This window comes from Heterodontus francisci, chromosome 11, assembly GCF_036365525.1.
Source record: "Heterodontus francisci isolate sHetFra1 chromosome 11, sHetFra1.hap1, whole genome shotgun sequence".
NCBI lineage: Eukaryota > Metazoa > Chordata > Chondrichthyes > Heterodontiformes > Heterodontidae > Heterodontus > Heterodontus francisci.
The window spans coordinates 115,641,634-115,659,763 of NC_090381.1; the positions used below are offsets into that span (position 1 = coordinate 115,641,634).

Sequence of the window (18,130 nt, forward strand, 5' to 3'; positions counted from 1 at the left end):
TAGTGCAGCAGCCTCACAGCTCCAGCGACCCGGGTTCAATTCTGCGTACTGCCTGTGCGGAGTATGCAAGTTCTCCCTGTGTCTGCGTGGGTTTCTGCCGGGTGCTCCGGTTTACTCCCACAGCCAGAGACTTGCAGATTAATAGAGAAATTGGCCATTGTAAATTGCCCCTCGTGTAGGTCGGTGGTAGGAGAATGGTGGGGATGTGGTAAAGAATATGGGGTTAACGTCGGGTTAGTATAAATGGGCGGTTGTTGGTCGGCACAGACTCGGTGGGCCGAAGGGCCTGTTTCAGTGTTGTATCTCTAAATAATATAGAATAAACTGCAATGTGGACTTGAAAGTGAATTTCAATGATGTTTCCATATAAATTATAGAGGTTTAGAGAAAGAAGGTATGGAATCCATCAGGAAAAATTGCATGCATTTTAAGCTAGGACAATCAGAATCTAGGTCTAGGAAGGAATGAAGCACTTACCAGAGCAAATTACACTGACATCATTTTTGTGTGTGCAGTTGTGTTGATTTCTTGGTGCAGTGGGACAGTCCCAAAGAATAGTCTCATTACCCTGACATTCATAGGCATCCTGCCATATAGGCCCACTCCCCTCTCCAAAGTGCGCCCCTCCGAGTACTGATATCACGTCCCCACATTTCAGTGCTGCGCACACCACCATAGCGTCCTGTGAATCCCAATGCAAATCGCACACAGTCCCCCAGGTCACTCCATACTCTATTTCCAGTCTTCCAGAGCATCCATCAGCTCCGCCAACCAGTCTCGGCTGCCTATGTTCTGTTGATTTGAAAAAGACGGTATAAAATCTTCAACAAAACTTTCTTGAATACACCGCTTGAAACTTGTTTTTAAATAGTATTGTCTGTTCTGTATTCAAACCCGCAGTTCACGATTTAATATAATGCCGTTTTCATTATTTTTCATAGTTCTTCCAAATTGTTTATCATTTTTTTCACTAAACATTTTTTCACGAGCCATATTAGTTTATTAGATTAGATTAGTTTAGAGATACATCACTGAAACAGGCCCTTTGGCCCACTGAGTCTGTGCCGACCATCAACCACCCTTTTATACTAATCCTACACTAATTCCATATTCCTACCACATCCCCAAATGTTCCTATATTTCCCTACCACCTACCGATACTAGGGGCAATTGCTAGTGGCCAATTTGCCTATCAACCTGCAAGTCTTTTGGCTTGTGGGAGGAAACCGGAGCACCCGGAGGAAACCCACACAGACACAGGGAGAACTTACAAGCTCCACACAGGAAGTACCCAGAATTGAACCCAGGTAGCTGGAGCTGTGAGGCTGCGGTGCTAACCACTGCGCCACTGTGCCGCACTAATATGGTTCAGTTGAATACATAGTTTCTGAATCACTGAGTTGCGATCTCATTTGACCTATCCCTCTGGTTTTGACCTTTTCATGTTATGTTTTTAAATCCCAGTGACAAAAATAAAATATGATTTAACTGTAATACAAGACCAGATTTTCATTTACTCGCACAACGAAATGCAGGATCATAACTTTATTTTTACGATTTGAAGCTTAAAACTATCTGTTGGGATAAACCAATTATAATCAATAGTGTGCCTGTAATCGCTAACAATAAAACAATTCTAATCGTTAATCAGTTTTCGGAATCTGTTGCAATGAAATATTGGAATAATTGTCATCGTTAAACATAGGATTTGATTCGTGTGCTCATTTGTCTCCTCAAAATTGGTCCAAACTAATTTGAAGACCAATAAGTGTCTAAATAGCTTTTAAAATAAAGAACTGCTGAAATATAATTAGAAAAGAACCTCGAAATTAAAAGCAGTTAAGGACGTCAACTCGTAGTAAACAAGTTGCGTAAACACACATAGCATAGCTCTTATCTGTTAGGGCAGACTTAGATTTAAAACATTGTATCCTCTAGTTTTTGGATTGGGTACCTGAACACGATCTGCCTCTTGTCGTTGCTGTTCATGAAGTCATAGAACGAAATTGTTGTGATGAGTATGATTATTTGGTGCGCAAAACAATTAGACTCCATTCTTAATTACAAGATTGGCCTAAGCTCGCCAGTCGCACAGCAAACGTGCCCGATATACTCTAACACTGCGTCGCAGAAATGTTATCTGTGTCAAACTGCTTCATGCCGCTTTGAAATCCTCTCTTTACAATTGACCTTGCGCTGGACTCTCATTTTGCAAAATAGCGAGAAGTCATGTTTGTGATTCAGAAATGTGTAAATATGTATGCTGTCCCATTACACTGATTGGAATTGGAGTCCCATTTCTCACAATCGGCAGTAAGAAAAATTGTGTTTTCCACAAGTATGGTTCGTGGGCATTGTAATAAAATATATATTTTTTGAATATAGCCGCATATGCTAACAATATATCGTGACCAGAAAGGTGATTGGATTAGTCACGGGCCAATCGCACTTGGAGGTTGCAATGTTCTCAATAATTCTCATGAAATCATAGAATCTTAGAGAAGTTGCAGCATAGAAAGTGGCCATTCGACCCGTCTTGTCCGTGCCAGCTCTCTGCCGGAGTAACTCAACTAGTCCCAAGCACTTTGGAAATCGGTGATCCAGAGGGAGAGATGAGGGAAGTGAGGAGTGGGGATTGGGGAGTGGGAGGTGGGGGGGGGGGGGGGGGTGGTGGTGGTGCGAGGAGAGGGGAATTTAAAACGTGCGGCAAAAGCTCGGACATTCGAGGAAAAGCAGTGGGAGAGGAGAGGATTTGGACGGCGACTTGAACAGAGTGCTGGGAGTTCGGGGAAGAAGCTAGCTGTTTGGTCAGTATCTGATAAGTGGTTAAGGTCTATTAGAGTCATAAAGTCATAGCGTCGTACAGCATAGAAACAGGTCCTTCGGCTCACTGCGTCCATACCGACCATAAAGCCTATCTATACTAATCCCACCTGCCTGCATTAATTCCATATCCCTCTATGCCTTGCTCATTCAAGTACCTGTCCAAATGCCTCTTAAGTGTTACTACTGTTCCTGCCTCCACCACCTCCTCAGGCAGCTCATTCCAGATACCCACTATTCATTGTGAGAAACATTTACCCCTTTGATTCCGTTTAAACTTTCTCCCTCTCACCTTAAATCTATGCCTTCTAGTTTTAGTCACCCTTACCATGGGAAACATACTCTGGCTATCTACCTTATCTATGCCTCTCATAATTTTATATACCTCTATCATGTCCCCTCTCAGCCTCCTTTGCTCCAGGGAAAACAGACCCAGCCTATCCAATCTCTCTTTATAACTCAAGCCCTCCAATCCAGGCAACATCCTTGTGAATCCTTTTTGCACACTATCTAGCTTCATCACATCTTTCCTGTAGTACGGCGACCAGAACTACACACAGTACTCCAAATGCGGCCTAACCAACGTTATGTACAACTGTAACATGATCTCCCAACACTTGTACTCAATGCCTCAGCCGATGAAGGCAAGCATGCCATATGCCTTCCTCACCGCCCTGTCGACCCGTGTTGCCACTTTCAGTGAACTATGTACTTGCACCCCAACGTCTCTCTGCTCAACAACACTCCCCAGGGCCCTGCCATTCACTGTATATGCCCTGCCCTGGTTTAACTTCCCAAAATGCATCACTTCGCACTTATCTGCGTTAAATTCCATTTGCCAATCCCTTGCCCATTTTCCCAGTTGATCTATATCCTGTTGTAACCTTATACAACCTTCTTCACTGTCCACTATACCACCAATTTTGGTGTCATCAGCAAACTTACTAATCATGCCCCCAACATTCACATCCAAGTCATTAATATATAAGACAAACAGAGGGCCCAGCACAGATCCCTGTGGCACACCACTGCTCACCGGCGTCCAATCTGATAAACAACCCTACACTACCACCCTCTGCCTCCTATCACCAAGCCAATTTTGTATCCAATTTGCTAGCTCACCCTGGATCCCATGAGTTCGAACCTTCTGGACCAGCCTACCATGCGGGCCGTTGTCAAAGGCCTTGCTAAAGTCCATGTAGACAACGTCCATCACCCTGCTTTCGTCAGTCCTTTTGGTCACCTCCTGGAAAAACTCAATCAAATTCACGAGACATGATTTCCCACGCACAAAGTCATGCTGACTATCCCTAATCAGACCATGCCTTTCCAAATGCATTTAATCCTGTCCCTCAGAATCCCTTCCAATAACTTCCCACCACTGATGTAAGGCTCACCGGCCTGTAGTTCCCTGGCTTATCCCTGCTGCCCTTCTTAAATAAAGACACAACATTATCTCTTCTCCAGTCTTCCAGTACCTCACCCGTGGCTAACGAAGATACAGAAATCTCTGCCAGGACGCCAGCAATCTCCTCCCTTGCTTTCCATAGCATCCTAGGATACACCTGGTCACGCCCTAGGGATTTATCCATCTGAATGCGCTTCGAAACCTCCAACACCTCCTCCTTTGTAAATGTTGATATGCACCAGGATGTTGGTGTTCCCTCCCTTGAACTCACTAGCTTCCATGGCATTCTCCACGGTAAATATGGACGAGAAATATTCATTTAAGACCTCGCCCATTTCCCGTGGCTCCACACATAGATAGCCACACTGATCCTTAAAGGGACCTACTCTCTCCCTAGCTACCCTTTTACTCTTAATATACGTACAGAATCTTTTAGGATTCTCCTTTATCTTATCTGCCAAGGAAATCTCATGGCCTCTTTTCGCCCTCCTAATTTCCTTCTTAAGTGTAGTCCTACATCCCCTATACTCCTCGAGGGACTCGCTCGGTCCCAGCTGCCTATACCTGACATATGACCTTCAATATCCCTTGTCAACCAAGGTTCCCTAAACTCGCCAGTCTTGCCCTTCCATCTAACAGGAACATGCCGGCCCTGAACTCTTCCTATCTCATTTTTAAAAGCCTACCACTTGCCAGACGTCCCTTTACCTGTAAACAGCCTCTCCCATTCAACATTTGAGAGTTCCTGTCTGGTGCCATCGAAATTAGCCTTCCCCCAATTTAGGACTTCAACCTGAGGACCAGTCCTATCCTTTTCCATAACTATCTTGAAGCTAATAGAGTAATAGTCACTGGTACCAAAGTGCTCCCCCACTGACACATCAACCACCTGCCCATCCCCATTTCCTAAGAGGAGGTCGAGTGCAGCCACTTTTCCAGTAGGGCAATCCACATACTGCTTTATAAAACTATCCTGGACACACTTAACTTCTTCCCCATCTGATCCCTTAGCACTAAGGCAGTGCCAATAAATATTAGGGAAGTTAAAATCACCTGTTATTACAACCCTATAATTCCTACACCTATCTGTGATTTCTCTACATATATGCTCCTCCACTTCTCTCTGACTATTGGGGCGCCTATCGTACAATCCCATCAAAGTGATCAACCCTTTCCTATTTCTCCGTTCTACCCATATAGCCTCGCTGGACTTTTCCTCCGGATATCCTCTCTAAGTACTGCCGTTATGTCCTCCCTAATCAATAGCGCAACTCCCTCGCCTCTCTTACCTCCACTTCTGTCACGCTGGAAGGATAGGTACCCCGGAACATTGAGCTGCCACTCCTGCCCATCCCTCAGCCACGTTTCCACAGTAGCTATAATATCACAATCCCATGTACCGATCCATGCTTTGAGTTCATCTGCCTTATCTTGAAGGCTTCTTGCATTGAAGTAAATGCAGTTTAGTCTACCGGACCTTCCACGCTCCCTGTTCTGCCCCTGCCTGGCCTGCTTACTGGACTTGCTTGATTTAACCTCTAAATTTACCTCAACTATCTCATCTACTTTGGGTCCCAAACCCTCTGCAAGACTAGTTTCAACCCTCATGAGTAGTGCTAACAAACCTACCCGCAAGGATATTGGTCCACTTCCAGTTTAGATGCAACCTGTCCTTCTTGTACTGGTCACCTCTGCACCAGAATTCCCAATGATCCAAGTAGCTGAAGCCCTCCCGCCTACACCAGCTTTTCAGCCACGCATTCATTTGCCTTATCCTCCTATTCCTACCCGCACTAGCACGTGTCATAGGGAGATTACAACACTAGAGGTCCTGCTTTTTAACCTTCTGCCTAACTCCCTATATTCACTTTGCAGGACCTCATTTCTCTTCCTGCTTGTGTCAAAGAACAAAGAATAGTACAGCACAGGAACAGGCCATTCGGCCCTCCAAGCCTGTGCCGATCTTGATGCCTGCCTAAACTAAAACCTTCTGCACTTCCGGGGACCGTATCCCTCTAGTCCCATCCTTATCATGTATTTGTCAAGATGCCTCTTGAACGTTGCTATCGTACCTGCTTCCACCATCTCCCCCAGCAGCAAGTTCCAGGCACTCACAACCTCTGTGTAAAGAACTTGCCACACACATCCCCTCTAAACTTTGCCCCTCACCTTAAACCTATGTGCCCTAGTAACTGACTCTTCTACCCTGGGAAAAAGCTTCTGACTATCCACTCTGTCCATGTCGCTCATAACTTTGTAAACCTCTCATGTCGCCCCTCCATCTCCGTAGTTCCAGTGAAAACAATCTGAGTTTTTCCAACCTCTCCTCATAGTTAATGCCCTCCAGACCATGCAACATCCTAGTAAACCTCTTCTGCACTCTCTCCAAAGCCTCCATGTCCTTCTGGTAGTGTGGCGACCAGAATTGCACGCAATACTCTAAGTGTGGCCTAACTAAAGTTCTGTACAGTGTCGTTAGTACCAATATAGACTATGATCTCTGGCTGCTCACCCTCCCCTTTAAATGTCCTGCAGCCTCTCCGAGATATCCTTGACATTAGCACCAGGGAGGCAACAGATCATCCTGGAGTCTCGTTTGTGGCCACAGAAACGACTATCTGCACCCCTTCCGATAGAAACCCCCTATCACTATAGCTCTTCCAACAATTTTCCTCCCCTGCTGTGCAGCAGAGCCCTCCGTGGTGCCACGAACTTGGCTGTTGCTGCTTTCCCCTGGGAGGTCATCCCCCGCAATAGTATCCAAAGCGGTATATCTGTTTGAGAGGGGGATGGCCACAGGGGACTCCTGCACTACCTGCCTGCGCCTACTACTCCATCTGGTTTAAAATAGTACAGGAACTGATGGTAAGGATAACAAAATATATAAAATAGGAAAGTTAATAATTGAATAAAATAAGTCATTAGTTAATTAAAACATATTAAGAATGGCAGGACAGGTGGTCTGTCACTGCTGCAAACTGTGGGAGCTCATGCATGCCAGTGTGATCCAGGGCAAACACATCTGTAGTAAGTGTTTGCCGCTCGAGTACCTTCAGCTTAGAATCATTGAGTTGGAGCTCGAGCTGCGGCCACTGCGACACATCAGGGAGGAGTTAAGTTGCCTGGACACTTTGTACAAGGAGGCGGTCACACCCTTTAGGATAGCGTCTTGTGATTTGCTCATTGGTCAGGGACAGGAGAGTATGGCTGCAGCTGAGGCAGGTAAGGGGACCCAGAAGCCAGGAGTGCAGGAGCCTGAGCCTTTGCGATTGTGCAAAAGTTTTGAGATTCTTTCAGCTTGCTTGAATGAGAGTGAGGGCTGCAGGATGGATGAGCTAACTGACCATGGAACCATGGTACAGGAAGCCATTCAAGTGGGGGGAGAGCAAACAGGAATGTAGTGGTTGTACAGTACAGTATAGTCAGAGCAATTGACAATGTTATCTGCCACAAAGAGCAAGAGCCCAGAAGGCTGTGTTACCTGCCCAGTGACAGGGTTCAGGATATCTGCTCAGGGCTGGAAAGGAACTCAGTGAGAGAGGGAGGATCCAGTCGTTGTGGACCATGTAGGTACCTATGACATAGGTATGACAAGTAAGGAGGTTCTGCACAGTCAGTATGAGGAGCTAGGCACCAAATTATTAAAAACTCAAAGGCAATAATCTCTGGATTATTACCCAAGCCACATGAAAATTGAGATAGGGAAAATAAGATTAGAGAAATGAATGCGTGGCTCAAAGACTGGTGTGGTAGAAATGGGTTTCATTCATGGAACACTGGCACCGGTACTGGGGAAATTGGGGGCTGTAACATTGGGATGGTCTACACCTGAACAAGGCTGGGTACGGTGTTATAGAGACTAGGGAAGTAGAAAGGGTTTTAAACTAAATAGTGGGGACAAGTGATCAAATTTGGCAAGTGTGGCAAATCAAAGATTAGAGTCAAGGCAAGAAAGGTATTAATTTGAGAAATGATAAACAGGCCGTGCCAGGAAGGGATAGAGAGTACAACTCTAAGAGTAAATCAGACATTACAAAAATAATAAATGGACCAAGCTGAAAGCTCTGCATCGGAATGCACATTGCATTCGAAACAAAACAGATGAACTGATAGCATAAAGGGAAATAAATAAGTACGATCTGATAGTCATTGAATAGACGTGGCTGCAGGATGAGAGATTGTAACCTGAATATTGAAGAGTACATGACAGCTAGGAAGGAGAGGAAACTAGGGGAAAAGTGGAGGGGTGGCTCTGTTAATTAGTGATACTAGCACATTAAAGAAGGCTACCATAACTTCAGGCTGCCAGCGTGTAGCTGCAGTTTGGGTAGAGATGAGAAATGATAAAGGCAGGAGGTCACTGCTGGGAGTGGTGTACAGGTCTCCTAATAGTAACCACACAATAGGACAGAGTATAATAGAAGAAATAATGGGAGCTTGTCAGAAAGGGATGGCGAGAATCATGGGGGGATTTTAATCTAAATATAGACTGGAAAAAATCAAATGGGAAGTAGTAGCCTAGATGAGGAACTCATAGAATGTTTTCGGTATAGATTCTTAGAACAGCACGTTCTGGAGCCAACCAGAGAGTAGGCTATACTAGACCCGGTATTGTGCAACGAGGTGGGATTAATAGATTACCTCGTAGTGAAGGCGCCCCCAGGTAACAGCAATCATAATATGATAGATTGTTACATTCAGTTTGAGGGAGGGGAAGCATAGGTTCAAGACCAGTATTTTAGACTAAAATAAGGGCAATTATAAGGGCATGAAAGCAGAGCTAGCTAGAGTGAACTAGCAAATTAGCTTAAGGGATATGTCAACAGAGATGCAGTGGCAGACATTTAAGAGGATATTTCAGAATACATAGAATAGAAACATTCTAATGGGGAAAAAAATCAAGGGGAGGATCGACAATACGTGGTTAACTAAAAAAAGTTAAATATAGTATCAAACGTAAACAAAAAGCATATAATTGCACAAAGATGGGTGACAGGTCAAACAATTGGACAGAATATAAAAAACAGGAAATAATGACTGAAAGCTTTATAAGAGAAAAAAAATAGAGTGCGAGAGAAAGCCATCTAGAAATATAAAAACAGATACCAAGAATTTCTTCCGATATTTGAAATAGAAAAGAGTTAACAAAGTGAGCGTTGGGCGTTTAGAAAGTCAGTCTAGTCAACTAGTAAGGGAAAGTACGGAGATGGCAGATGAATTGAACAGGTGTTTCGCACTGGTCTTCACTATATAAGAACAAAGAAACATCCCAGAAATTGCTGTAAATCAGGACATGGAAGAGAGGGTGGAACTCAAGAAAATTACACAATTACCATGGAAGTGATACTGAATACATTGTTGGAGTTGTGGGCTGACAAGTCCCTGGGTCCTGGTGGACGTCAGCATAAGGGTGCTAAAAGAAATGGCTAGTGAGATAATTCATGCATTCGTTTTAATTTTCCAAAATTTCCTAGATTCGAGGAAGGTTCTATTAGATTGGAAAATAGTGAATGTAATTCCTTTATTCAAAAAGGGAGGGAGAAAGAAAGCAGGAAACTACAGGCCAGTTAGCTTAACATCTTTCTTACGGAAAATGCTGGAAGCTATTATTAAAGATGTTATAACAAGGCACTTAGAAGAATTCAAGGTATTCAGGCAAAGTCAACAAGATTTTGTGAAAGAGAAATCATGTTTCACTGATTTATTGGTGATTTTTGAAGAAGTAACACGTGCTGTGGATAAAGGGGAACCAGTGGATGTATTGTACTTAGATTTCCAGAAGGCATTTGATAAGGTACCACATCAAAGTTTATTGTGGGACATAAAAGTTCATGGTGCTGGAGGTAACATATTGGCATGGATAGAAGATTGGTTAGCAAACAGGAAACTGAGAGTAGGCATAAATTGGTAATTTTCTAGTTGGCAAGATGTAACGAGTAGTGTGCCACCCGGATCTGTGCTGGGGCCTCAAAATGTTACAATTTTTATAAATGAAGGGGCTGAAGGTTTGGTTGCTAAATTTGCTGATGACACAAAGATAGGTAGGAAAGTAACTTGTGAAGAGGACATAAGGAGGCTACAAAAGAATATACAAAGGTTAAGTGAGTGGGCAAAGATCTGGCAAATGGAATATAATGTGGGAAAATGTGAAATTGTCCATTTTGGCAGGAAGAATAAAGAGGCATATTGACTAAATGATGAGAGATTGCAGAGCTCTGAGATGCAAAGGGATCTGGGTGTCCTAGCGCTTGAATCGCAAAAGGTTAGTATGTAGGTTCATCACGTAATTAGGAAAGCTAAGAGAATATTATCTTTTATTGCAACGGAAATTTAATACAAAAGTAGGGAGGCTATGCTTCAGTTATACAGGGCATTGGTGAGACCACATCTGGAGTATTGTGTACAGTACTGGTCTCCTTATTTAAGGAAGGATGTAAATGTGTTGGAAGCAGTTCAGAGAAGGTTTACTGGACTAATACCTGGAAAGGGCAGGTTGGCTTATGAGCAAAGGATGGATAGGCTAGGATTTTATCTGCTGGGGTTTAGGAGAGCAAGAGGCGACTTGATTTAAACATATAAGATTCTGAGGGGTCTTGACAGGGTGGATGTGGAAAGGATGTTTCTCCTGGTGGGAGAATCTAGAACGAGGGGTTACTAATTAAAAGTAAGGGGTCGCCCATTTAAGACAGAGATGAGGAGGTTTTTTTTCTCTGAGGGTGATAAGTCTTTGGAACTTTCTTCCTCAAAAGGCAGAGTCTTTAAATATTTTAAAGGCAGATGTAGAAAGATTTGCAATAAGTAACGTGGTGAAAGGTTATGGGGGTAGGCGAGAATTTGTAGTTGAGGTTACAATCAGATCAGCCATGTTCTTATGGAATGGTGGAATAGGCTCGAGGGGCCCACCCCTGCTCCTAATTCATATGTTCATAATAAATCTGAAACCACCACACATTCAGGCAATGCATTATAGATCCTAACCATACGTTGCAAAAACAATTTCCTGATGTCACCTCTGGTTATTTCGCCATTAACTTTCAATCGTTGTTATCTTGTTTTTAACCCTTCCACGAAAGGAAACTATTTCTCCCCATCAGTTTTGTCCAGACCCCTCTTGATCTTGAGCTCCTCTATCAATGCTCCTCTCAACTTTCTCTTATCTAAAGAGAACAGTCCCAACTTTAGAACATTAGAACATTACATTAGAACATTAGAACATTACAGCGCAGTACAGGCCCTTCGGCCTCGATGTTGCGCCGACCTGTGAAACCATCTGACCTACACTATTCCATTTCCATCCATATGTCTATCCAATGACCACTTAAATGCCCTTAAAGTTGGCGAGTCTACTACTGTTGCAGGCAGGGCGTTCCACGCCCCTACTACTCTCTGAGTAAAGAAACTACCTCTGACATCTGTCCTATATCTATCACCCCTCTACTTAAAGAGTTGTCCCCTCGTGTTTGCCATCACCATCCGAGGAAAAAGACTCTCACTATCCACCCTATCTAACCCTCTGATTATCTTATATGTCTCTATTAAGTCACCTCTCCTCCTCCTTCTCTCCAACGAAAACAACCTCAAGTCCCTCAGCCTTTCCTCATAAGACCTTCCCTCCATACCAGGCAACATCCTGGAAAATCACCTCTGCACCCTTTCCAAAGCTTCCACATCCTTCCTATAATGCGGTGACCAGAACTGCACGCAATACTCCAGGTGCGGTCTCACCAGAGTTTTGTACAGCTGCAGCATGACCTCGTGGCTCCGAAACTCGATCCCACTACTAATAAAAGCTAACACACCATATGCCTTCTTAACAGCCCTATTAACCTGGGTAGCAACTTTCAGGGATTTATGTACCTGGACACCAAGATCTCTCTGTTCATCTACACTACAAAGAATCTTCCCATTAGCCCAGTACTCTGCTTTCCTGTTATTCCTTCCAAAGTGAATCACCTCACACTTTTCCGCATTAAACTCCATTTGCCATCGCTCAGCCCAGCTCTGCAGCCTATCTATGTCCCTCTGTACCCTACAACATCCTTCGGCACTATCCACAACTCCACCGACCTTAGTGTCATCCGCAAATTTACTAACCCACCCTTCTACACCCTCATCCAGGTCATTTATAAAAATGACAAACAGCAGTGGCCCCAAAACAGATCCTTGCGGTACACCACTAGTAACTAAACTCCAGGATGAACAAATGCCATCAACCACCACCCTCTGTCTTCTTTCAGCTAGCCAATTTCTGGTCCAAAGCTCTAAATCACCTTCAACCCCATACTTCCGTATTTTCTGCAATAGCCTACCGTGGGGAACCTTATCAAACGCCTTACTGAAATCCATATACACCACATCCACTGCTTTACCCTCATCCACCTGTTTGGTCACCTTTTCAAAAAACTCAATAAGGTTTGTGAGGCACGACCTAACCTTCACAAAACCGTGCTGACTATCGCTAATGAACTTATTCTTTTCAAGATGATTATAAATCCTATCTCTTATAACCTTTTCCAACATTTTACCCACAACCGAAGTAAGGCTCACAGGTCTATAATTACCAGGGCTGTCTCTACTCCCCTTCTTGAACAAGGGGACAACATTAGCTATCCTCCAGTTTTCCGGCACTATTCCTGTCGACAATGACGACATAAAGATCAAGGACAAAGGCTCTGCAATCTCCTCCCTGGCTTCCCAGAGAATCCTAGGATAAATCCCATCTGGCCCAGGGGACTTATCTATTTTCACACTTTCCAAAATTGCTAACACCTCCTCCTTGTGAACCTCAATCCCATCTTGCCTAGAACCCTGAATCTCAGTATTCTCCTCGACAACATTTTCTTTCTCCACTGTAAATACTGATGAAAAATATTCATTTAACGCTTCCCCTATCTCCTCTGATTCCACACACAACTTCCCACTACTATCCTTGATTGGCCCTAATCTAACTCCAGTCATTCCTTTATTCCTGATATACCTATAGAAAGCCTTAGGGTTTTCCCTGATCCTATCCACCAATGACTTCTCGTGTCCTCTCCTTGCTCTTCTTAGCTCTCCCTTTAGATCCTTCCTGGATAGCTTGTAACTCTCAAGCGCCCTAACTGAGCCTTCACGTCTCATCCTAACATAAGCCTTCTTCTTCCTCTTGACAAGTGCTTCAACTTCTTTAGTAAACCACGGCTCCCTCGCTCGACAACTTCCTCCCTGCCTGACAGGTACATACTTATCAAGGACACGCAGTAGCTGCTCCTTGAATAAGCTCCACATTTTGATTGTTCACATCCCCTGCAGTTTCCATCCCCATCCTACGCATCCCAAATCTTGCCTAATCGCATCATAATTTACTTTCCCCCAGCTATAATTCTTGCCCTGCGGTATATACCTGTCCCTGCCCATCGCTAAGGTAAACCTAACCGAATTGTGATCACTATCACCAAAGTGCTCACCTACATCTAAATCTAACACCTGGCTGGGTTCATTACCCAGTACTAAATCCAATGTGGCATCGCCCCTGGTTGGCCTGTCTACATACTGTGTCAGAAAACCCTCCTGCACACACTGGACAAAAACTGACCCATCTAAAGTACTCGAACTATAGTATTTCCAGTCGATATTTGGAAAGTTAAAGTCCCCCATAACAACTACCCTGTTACTCTCGCCCCTGTCGAGAATCATCTTCGCTATCCTTTCCTCTGCATCTCTGGAACTATTCGGAGGTCTATAGAAGACTCCCAACAGGGTGACCTCTCCTCTCCTGTTTCTAACCTCGGCCCATACTACCTCAGTAGACGAGTCCTCAAACGTCCTTTCTGTCGCTGTAATACTCTCCTTGATTAACAATGCCACACACCCCCCTCTTTTACCATCTTCTCTGTTCTTACTGAAACATCTAAATCCCGGAACCTGCAACATCCATTCCTGCCCCTGCTCTACCCATGTCTCCGAAATGGCCACTGCATCGAGATCCCAGGTACCAACCCATGTTGCAAGCTCACCCACCTTATTCCAGATGCTCCTGGCGTTGAAGTAGACACACTTCAAACCAAGTTCTTGCTTGCCAGTGCCCTCTTGCGTCCTTGTAACCTTATCCCTGACCTCACTACTCTCAACATCCTGTACACTGGAACTACAATTTAGGTTCCCATTCCCCTGCTGAATTAGTTTAAACCATCCTTGTAACTGAAGTCTCTCATCCCTGGATCCATTCTGGTAAATCTTTCCTGCACCCTTCCCAGTGCTTTCACATCCTTCCTAAAGTGTGGTTCCCAGAATTGGGCACAATACTCCAGTTGAAACCAAACCATTATTTTCTAAAGGTTCAATAAAACTTGCTTGCTTTTGTACTCTATTCCTTTATTTATAAAGCCCAGGGGCCCACATGCCTTATCAAACGATTTCTCAAACTGTCCTGCTACCTTCAATAGTTTGTGCTCCAGGTCCGTCCGCTCCTGCGCCCACTTGAGAATTGCAGCCCTTATTTAATAAGCTGCGTTTGCGCAACACAAGCACTAGGTGGCAGTGCTGACATGCGCAAATGCAGCCGCATGGACTGAAACGTCACTGTCTGCGACGTCTCAGGCAGCTGCCAGTCACAAAGATGGCGCTGCTCAACTTGACACAAAAGGCGAATTGAACGTCAACGTTCTCAATGGCGGCGATGCGATCGCCGTCTCCATACTCCCCAGAAAGTTCCCCGCTCCCACCGCCGTCGCCGTTCTCATTCCCGCTCCCTTCCTGGTCGCTGTTCCTCTTCCCCGTTGCCTCCTGGGAGCGCCTCTTGGCAGGTCGGGAGCGGTGGAAAGGAGCCAGGAAAGGGGAAGCGTATGCGATGATCGCGGGAGGATCACACAGTGAATTCGCTTTTGTGTGTCAGGTTTAAAGCAGACGGCGGGGTAGAGATCCCCTCTGTCCCAGCACCCCACTCTTCTCCTTTCCGGCTCACCACTCCCCTCCTTTCATTCGCAGGCATGCACGAATTAGTTCCAAAGAAGGGTCACTGACCCAAAACGTTAACTCTGCTTCTCTTTCCACAGATGCTGCCAGACCTGCTGAGTGATTCCAGCATTTCTTGTTTTTGTTGCACGAATTAGTACTGGCAATCTCGGGTGCTGAAGGAGGCTGCGCATGCGCAGCATCATACTGACAGGATGCAAGTGCGCAGTTCGAACTGCAGTGATGACCTTGGCGCTTGGCTGCATTGTCAAGAAACATTCCCTATTTTGTAGTGCCTTTCCTCATTCTTCTGCCTAAAATGCATCGCTTCACACTTCTCTGCATTAAATCTCAATTACCACATTCCCACCCATTCTACCAGTCTATCTTTGTCCTCTTGAAGTCTATCACTATCCTCCTCACAGTTGGTAATATTTCCAAGTTTTGTGTCATCTGCATATGTTGAAATGGTGTTCTGCACACCTAATTCTAGGTGACTAATATAGCTCAAGAAAAGCAGTAATCCTGATGACCACCCATGAAGCGCCACATTATATACATTCCTCGAGTCCAAAAAACTACTCTTCACCACTACTTTTTTTCCTGTCACTCAGCCAACGCCAAACCAATGTTGTCGCTGTCCTCTTTTTTCCATTGTCTCCAAATTTTCTGACAAGCCAGTTATGTGACACCTTACCAAACGCCTTTTAGAAATCCATATACACCATATCAACTGCATTACTAGCATCAACTCTGTTACTTCATCAAAAAACTCAATCCAATTAGTTAAAAGCTACTTCCTCTTAAACCCTTCATCAATCTGCATTTCCCTAAGTGGCTATTTTTGTCCTGCATTATCGTTTCTAAATGCTTTCCCACCGCAGAGATTAAAATGAGTGACCTGTAGTTGCTGGGCTTATTCTTAAAAGGCGTTTGATCAGGTGTCACATAACTGGCTTGTCAGAAAAGTTGACCCTGTGGAATAAAGAGGACAGTGACAACATGGGTTCGATGTTGGCCAAATGACAGGAAAAAGAGAGTAGTGGTGAACGGTTGTTTTTCAGATTTGAGAAATGTGTATAATGTGGTGTCCCAGGAGTTGTTACTGGGACTACTGCTTTTCTTGCTCTATATTATTGACCTGGACTTAGATGTGTTGGGTATAATTTTAAAATGTGCAGATGTTTTTTCTTAAAAAGGGTGTAACATTTGCAATTCTCCAGTCCTCTGGCACCACCCATGTATCTAAGGAGGATTGGAAGATTATGGTAAGTGCCTCCACAATTTCCACCTTTACTTCCCTCAACATCCTCAGGTATATCTCATCCAGCCCTGGTGACTTATCAACTTTAAGTACAGCCAGCCTTTCTAAACTCTCCTCTATCAATTTTAGACCCAACCTGTGTCTCAACTACCTCCTCTTTCACTCAGAGTTTAGTAGACATGCCCCTGCCTCCATGTGTAAATCCCCTATTTGGTCCCCAATCGACCTTACTCCTCATTTTACCACCCTTTTACAGTTTATATGCCTATAGAAGACTTTAGGATTCACTTTTGTGTTAACTGCCAGTCTCATCTCATACTCTTTGCTGCCCTTATTTCTTTTTTCCCTCCCCCGCTAAACATTCTATATTTAGCCTTGTTGTCACATGTATTATCAACCAGACACCTGTCATCCACATCCTTTCTGCTTCACCGTATTCACTATCTCTTTCATTATACAGGGAGCTCTGGTTGTTTCTCCTACCTTTCCCCCTCGTGGGAATGTGCCTCGACTGTCGCTGAAATATCTCCTCTTTAAAAGCAGCCCATTGTTCAATTAGTTTTGCCAGAAAATCTTTGATTCCCATTACCAGGACAGGTCTGTTCTCTCCATATTGAAATTGGCCCTCCCCAATTAATTGTTTTTTGTGTGGATTGCTCCTTTCCTTTTCCATAGCTAACCTAAACCTTATGATACTATGATCCCTGTTCCATAATTGTTCACTTACTGATACATGATCCACTTGACCCATCTCATTCCCCAGAACCAGATCCAGCAATGTCTCTTCTCTCGTTACACTGGAAACGTACTGATACAGAAAATTCTCCTGAACACACCTTAGAATCTCTTCTCCCCTTTCTTCCCTTTACGCTATTACTATCCAAGTTTATAGCAGTATAATTAAATTCATCCATTATAACTACAGTATAATTTTGCATCTTCCTGTAATTTCCTTGCAAATTTGTTCCCCTATATCTTTCCCACTAGTTGGTGGCCTATGCAATATACCGTGCAATGTGAAGGTATGCCTATTGTTTCTTAGCTCTAGCCAAATAGATTCTGTCCTTGGACCGTGCAGGACAACCTCGCCAAAACTAATATTATCCTTAGTCAATACTATCACTCTTCCTCCTTTCTTTCCTTCCCTATCTTTTCTGAACACCTTGTATCCAGGAATATTTAATATCCAGTCCTTCCCGTTTTTGAGCCAGGTCTCCATTATCGCGATGATATCATTTTCCAAAGTGGCTCCCTGCGCCTGCAGCTCACCGATATTATTTACCACCTTCTGTGGGTTCATAGTAAACACAGTTTAGGTTTTATTACATTCCCTCTTATTCTGATCTCAACTAAAACCGTACTAATTCTTATTCTAGTGCTATCTGTCTCTCCCAATTCTTTGTTCAACCTTGTTTTTCCTTTCCAATGTTACCTCTTGTTTCTCATCTCCCTGCCAAGATAATGTAGAGTCTCCCCAAAAGGAAACTGGACTCGGCACTTTTCAGGTGCAACCCGTGCAGCCCGTGTAGCTCCCAAGTTCCCCAAAACCAGTCCCAATGCCCCAGTTATTATTTGCTTTCCATGCCTAATTTGTATTATGCTTCTCACGCACACTTTCTTTACTTTTCTGGAGAAATAATACACTTTGTATTATGTAACTATCGTCTACTCGTCGCAATTTGTTAAGCTGGAGAAAAATATCA

General features: G+C 44.0%; 1 protein-coding gene across 2 annotated transcripts in view; it reads right to left on the minus strand.

Annotated features, from left to right (window-relative positions):
• The window catches only part of LOC137375486 (deleted in malignant brain tumors 1 protein-like), a 55,422-nt gene that overhangs the window by 20,773 nt on the left and 16,519 nt on the right, over positions 1-18,130 (minus strand). For both annotated transcript variants that reach the window (XM_068042823.1, XM_068042824.1), the window contains one exon: positions 478-792. In XM_068042823.1, the coding sequence (XP_067898924.1) occupies positions 478-792 (315 nt within the window). The remainder of the gene's footprint in view (positions 1-477; positions 793-18,130) is intronic.